Source organism: Neolamprologus multifasciatus, chromosome 13, assembly GCF_963576455.1.
Source record: "Neolamprologus multifasciatus chromosome 13, fNeoMul1.2, whole genome shotgun sequence".
NCBI lineage: Eukaryota > Metazoa > Chordata > Actinopteri > Cichliformes > Cichlidae > Neolamprologus > Neolamprologus multifasciatus.
In genome coordinates this window covers 3,999,697-4,005,722 of record NC_140451.1, presented here as the reverse complement: position 1 = coordinate 4,005,722, position 6,026 = coordinate 3,999,697, and the positions used below count along the sequence as shown (strand labels likewise).

General features: G+C 52.3%; 2 protein-coding genes across 5 annotated transcripts in view; both read right to left on the bottom strand.

The window, feature by feature from the left end:
• Positions 1-404: 404 nt before the first annotated feature.
• LOC146504867 (ubl carboxyl-terminal hydrolase 18-like) lies at positions 405-1,325 on the bottom strand. Its single transcript, XM_085183607.1, has one exon. It carries the CDS (start codon positions 1,323-1,325, stop codon positions 405-407), a length of 921 nt encoding a protein of 306 aa, XP_085039733.1.
• Positions 1,326-1,726: 401 nt separating this feature from the next.
• LOC146504865 (uncharacterized) overlaps positions 1,727-6,026 on the bottom strand; it is a 41,884-nt gene continuing 37,584 nt past the window's right edge. For 2 of the 4 annotated variants that reach the window (XM_085183116.1, XM_085183117.1), the window contains one exon: positions 1,727-5,890. In XM_085183116.1, the coding sequence (XP_085039242.1) occupies positions 1,727-4,984 (3,258 nt within the window). In that variant the 5' untranslated portion in view covers positions 4,985-5,890. The remainder of the gene's footprint in view (positions 5,891-6,026) is intronic. The other 2 variants (XM_085183114.1, XM_085183115.1) reach the window with 2 other exon arrangements.

Sequence of the window (6,026 nt, the reverse complement as noted above, 5' to 3'; positions counted from 1 at the left end):
GCCGGACATTGTCTGCGTAGAGTGCAATGAGCCTAAGGTGTACATAATGATATGCGGCCATGCAACCTGCGGCTGTTCTACCAGGGTTTGTCCAACGTGTAACACTGGGCCGACAGTAAGAGTTTTCATGTGACTGACCTCTAACTGTGGTGGATACAAAAATAAATACATTTGGATTTTGCCCGTTGACTGTTCAGCTCAGTTCTATTGTTACCGATCGCATCCATGAAATGTTGACATTGTGTCTAATTGCAAATAAACATTACAAACGCTGTCTTGTTTTATTGCATGTTTATTTTTGCATCCGTATAACACATTCTCAATATACATGACAGACATCATCTCGTCAAAGTGAACACGTACAGACTGTACAATCGCAAACCCAACAGCTCGCCGGGGTGCGCTTAGATTCTTCTATACATTAACATGTACAAATGAGCAGGCACGTTGTAGTACGATAGGGGCAATACGGGGCACTGTTTCACAACATCGCCGTCAACAAAATACCACTTGGACATCTTTTTCACAAAGGCTGCGTAATGACCGAACTCGTAGGGGCCTGTGTGAGTTATCATACCGTACAGTTTGTACTTTGTAGGCTGTGAAGTTGCAGACATCCTGCTACAGTCTAGTTCTTCTGGTACGTCGATGGCACTGGTGTTGACCATAAGCTCTCCGCGTTGCACACACCGCTGCCCTCTGGCAAGGGTGAAACATAGGACTGCGGGTAGCTCTGTGATATCCGTATTGACGTTCAGTTCCGTCTCCTCTTGACAGGTGCCACAGCGGTAGTCGGACACTCTAAAGGACTCAGAGTAGTCGTCCATGTAGTCCTGTAGCTTATTCGGCTCGTTTTCCCCAATATATACAATCACGCTGTTCGCCGCATGGTGCGAGACACATTCCGCGTTACACGTTGAACACTTTGCCGATTGTCGTTTCCGTATAGTCCACAGGTCAGATGCTTGTTTGCATCTAGGATCGCCGTCGTCCGCCAGTGCGTTTAGCACGCACTTAAACACAGTATCGGCATCTTGTTGAACCTCGTATGTCATGCCACTGTATCGAATTAGCGCGTCCACGAGTGGATTCGGATCGCACGGCGGCATTCCCGGAGTGTTACGGTCCATGTCCCGTAAGACACTCGTCAGTTCGCTCGCCACGGTGTTGTAGCTGGCTCTATCGCAGACGGCGTCATCGTCGTCATCATCATCAAAGCCACAGAGGCCTCCGGTCAGCGTGATCCTAAAGTCGTCTGTGACATACAGACACTGCAATACGCTGTTTACGGCGCAGTGAGTCCCAACGTTGATCAGCCCTCTCATGTTGATTATTCTGCGTGCGCGCGGCAGACAATGCTCAATAGTCCGTTGTGCAGTAAAGTGGCACACCCCTAAACAGTTCGTCCAGTGTCTTGATTGCTCCTTTGTTGGTCCCCTTTGTATCGATACACACTAGTAGTATAATTATCTTGTAGTGATACGAGCTGAAGTTTGACAGGGGAGTCAACGTGACATGTTTTGTGATTTTTAAAACAGGAGCCCAATCCAACAGCGCTGCCACGTCGTGAGTGTACAGGCGTAGTAGATCGAGGGACTCAAACATATGCTGCTTTAGCTCGTCCACGCTTGGGATTCCTGAAAGTGCACTAGCTCTTAGTGTGATCTTAGTAAAACCCTGAGTGCAGTCCAGAGTGGTAACTGCGAACGCGGTATCCCGTAGCGCCTTAGCCTTTACTCGCAAGACAATGTTTCGCACAAGGTCTTTGACGAGTCCGCTGTGGTCGAGTGTCACATCGGCCGCGCCGGGGGGCCGAGTCCGGGCGGCACGCGGTCTTGGAAAACTGCGCGAACGGAAGACGGGTCGGGTTTCCGCACACCAGAACCTTAGCTGTACATTTATTCAAGTTGGCCTCGCCGACCCTCGAGCCTACCCAATTTGGTACGTCGGACAAATATTCTCTGAACGTAAAGTGTGTGTGCGCTAGCGATGACACAACGGGCTGAACTCTTGTGATAGCGCTGCCAACATTCCGCCGGCTCAACTCTGTGACCAAACGCTCTATGTCTTGGCTATTTGAAAAGGAAGACTGCCATTTCTCTAGAAATGGCACAGCGGAAGATCCCGGCTCGTGCTTACTAAGCAGTTCCAAACACACAGATGCAATTCTCGGGCTGTGGGCACCTAGCAACTGTTGATGGTCCGGCTGGGGAAAGTGAGCGCTCAGATAACCCACTATGTCGATCATCACGGCCCCTCGGCCGAGTAGTAGATGCTCAGCTGCCATGTTCGTAGGTAGCACGTTGTTCTCGGCGGCAGCTTTCAATGTCAAGAGAACCTGCATCAAACACGGATAAAAGGACTCTCCCTGTTGCAACACCCAGTTGATCATCTTGGTGGATCTGAAGAACTGACCGTATTGAAACACGTATAGCCCATGAGCCTTAGCTTGCTTGTACACGGATTCCCTAGGTCCAGCAAACAATGAGGGATGTTCTTTTGTCAGTCGACATGCTCTTTCCACGACGTCGCGTTCGAAACACGCAACGTCGTCCTCCGTGGGGTTCGTGACAATGACCATGGTGACGTTGGACTCGCCTTTGGTCTGCTTAGTACGAACAAGGCATTTGACGCGACTGGGTTGACCGAGAGACGGGCTAGTCGTCTGACCTTGCTGCGTTCTCGACTGATGGTTTCCCGCAGCGGCTACATTGTACGCAGCTGGCACCTGTGGGACCGAGGGTGCGCGGGTAAGCGCGTCCTCCGCGGTAACAACACCCGTAAGCGGTCGCCCCCCCGTTTTATCGCTCGGCCGGTGGCCTCTAAGGGCAGCGTCCGCCGTGACACTGTGCATGCCGGGCACCGCGCCCGGCTGCGCGGCGGCCTGTGTTCGTTTTGCACACGGAACAAACGCCCCTACGCGGTCGGCATCTGCAGCGCAGAGCGTCTCCAGAGTACATTCCAGCGATTCGCCAGCTCTACGCTTTTCGGAGCATGCCTTTCTGACGCGATCGGACAGCGCTGTTTCTTTTTCTCTATACCACGCGGCGGGTTGCAAATCCGGCGATAAGCGTAACAAGTCTATGCCGTAGTACCTTTTGCTCGCGTGTGTATGCACCCCAAGCTTCTTTTGTTGTACTAGTACGCGGAAGTGGTCGGGAACACAGTCGTTTGCTACGATGGCATCCGTCGCTCTGTACTGGCCCACCCGCATATTACTGGGGATTACATGAACCGGCAAAGTGGTGTGTGATACGTCGTCGTTCAAATACGTGTAACGGTTCAATTTCAACAACTCGCCGGGCGTGCTACGTTCTTGGGGAAACAAGGTGATGCAAAGCACGCCCATGTTAACAAAAGCTTTGTCTCGAACGTTGCGGCCCATTTCACCCAGCGTACGCCCAATGGCTGCGGTGGTGGGCCTAGAGTGTCCGTACTTGCCGTACAGCGTCTCGGCGTCGTACGCTTTCATGTAGTTGCTTTGAAATGCAGTCGTGGGGTCCGAAGGCGTGTACACGCCGACGAGTCTAGAGAGGCTATCCCCGTAGGTCTTCTTACAGAATTCGGACGGCGTCTGAGCAGGCCTGTATTCTATCAACGGGGATCCTGTGTACAGTTCCCACATGACACAATACCAGCTGAACACGTCGCTGGCCGTGGTGGAATTTAGGCACCAAAGCACCTCGGGGGGCGTGTGCACGCGATTGCCCCGTTGCTGGTCTGGAGTCGAGTAGTTGCAGGCTGTGCCGAAATCGCTGATCTTAAACGACAGCTCCACCGGTTTTCTACCGGGTTGATGGCACACGAGGATATTTCTGTACGTCAGGTCTCGGTGTTGAACGTGTCTCGCGTGTAGGTACTCCAGTCCTCTCAATGTATCCAATTCCACAATGGGTATCAGCGTCAGGTACGCGGCGCTGTCGGTGGAGGTGCTCGATTTAGGCGTCTGCAGTTTGTTCATCTTAGCCATGAATTCTTGTAAGGAGAACAGGGCTCTCTCCATCACGATCACGGCCCTGCCGCCTAACGGATACTGCGGTATGTCGCACCAATATCCTCCGAAGGTACGTAGTATGTTTGGGTGCTTCATCGAAACGCCTATGGCGATTTCTTCCACTTGAGTGGCGATGTGCGCGTATCGGCTAAACTGATCCTCTATGAACGGCAGGCTCCAGTCTGCCATTTCTGGGAACATGTTAACTTTTGCAACTTGCACGGTGGAGGTTTCCACGATGATGCCGAACCCGCCTCGGCCCAACAGCATACTGGGATCTTGCATTGACTGCTGAACGTCAATGGAACACTGCAGGTTACTGGGTAGTCCGCTGTACACGGACCAAGGGTTTACCGTAGCTTCACAGTCAGCTACGTCGACGTACTCTCTATGGAAACTGTCTATGGAGCGGGAGAACTTTCTTTCTATCGCGGGTGAACTGTAGGTTCGTGGACGATGCACATGGAGTATCGGGTGATCGCCCTGGGGCCTCGGATGTATGTATTCGGGTGGTTGCGCGGCGAACGTGGGTAGGAACGAAGTGCGTGTGGTGTTTGTTTTAATCAGCCGGTTTGTATTGTCCAGTAGGTCGCTGACATTCTTAGAGTACGGGGCGGTAATCTTAGGGTTAGTCATGAGAAACACCACCACAGAGTTGTACTTACTGGATGTCGCATTTATTATGTACACCAGGAGGTATTTTGTTTGCTTGCTGATTTTAGCCTCTTCCTGTACGGCTATCTCCTGTACGGCTAACAGCTGCACATCGCTCCGATCTTCCTCTCGTATATATCTTTCCAGTTCGGCCACCGTGTCGCAACTGGGAACTGGCACGAATCTGCTTCGGCCGGTCTCCGAGACGACAGACAGTATCCCTTGTAGATCATTATAGCGAAACGTCCTCACGTGAAACGGACTGTATTTTTCGACCAGATCGAAAAGCAAGTCGCAGTGTCGTTTGATCCTGCCGGGGCGCGCAGCGGCAGCCATTGGCAGAGCTGCGGGGTCGGTTGTTGAAATACAGCGAAACCAGAGCAATCTTCCCCGTCCTTTCTCTCTCGACAGGTAAATAGAATATGAACTCTCGCAGAGAGATCACGTTTTCGGGGACAGCAACAGCCAACCTGTTTGAGTGTTTGGTGATGAGCGGCTCGCCTGCCACGGGCTACCTGCACGCCGCCTCGTTCAGGGATGTGAGGACACTTCAGATGGGCCTACAGCTTCTAAGGGACATGTGGACAAAGGTAGATGGGTTGTACATCCCGAAATCCGACTTAGAATCCCTGCATGCGATGGAATATAAGAGCGCTGGATCCCACACTCCGGATATCCCTCAGCGTATTGCAGTAGACACAAGGAAACTGGCTAGATATTACATATATCTCCTTTTCCGTTACTGTGTCAGCGCAGCGGAGCACGGTTCGGCTGGCAGAGTTCACAAAGAGCACACGCTGCATCTAACGGACATCCCAACGTCTTGGATGCAATCTGTGGCATCCACGAATTTTCCCTCCGCTCCTCCGATGATGAACACACACCAGAGCGTTCCCGGTGTGCGCCAGCAGCCTCAACAGCATCAACAGCCTCAACCTAGTGGAATGACACAGATGAATAGTACCCATCAACACGAACACAGGTATAACGCTACACATGATCAGGAACACTTGACGCTCCGTGATATTCAACCGCAACAACATCATCAACACCAGCAACTCTATAACCTCGGCGACGTCCCACTTCGGCATACTCTAGCACACGAACAAACAGCAGCCGAACGTAACAGACAACTCACCTCGACGCACAAGGTCAACCCAGAGATCCCACCAAAGAAGCCCCGTGCTAGTGTCGGGAAACGGCCCCACGTGCAGCGTCGCCTCGGAGGAGCGTATCAGTCTGCTGTGGAGAGCGAGGATGATGATTAGAGCTCTCTCTATCTCACGCGCACACACCCGCACGCAGACACACACACAGACAGACAGGTTGGTGAGACAATGTGCCAGGTTGGAGCTGGCCGACACACACACACACACAC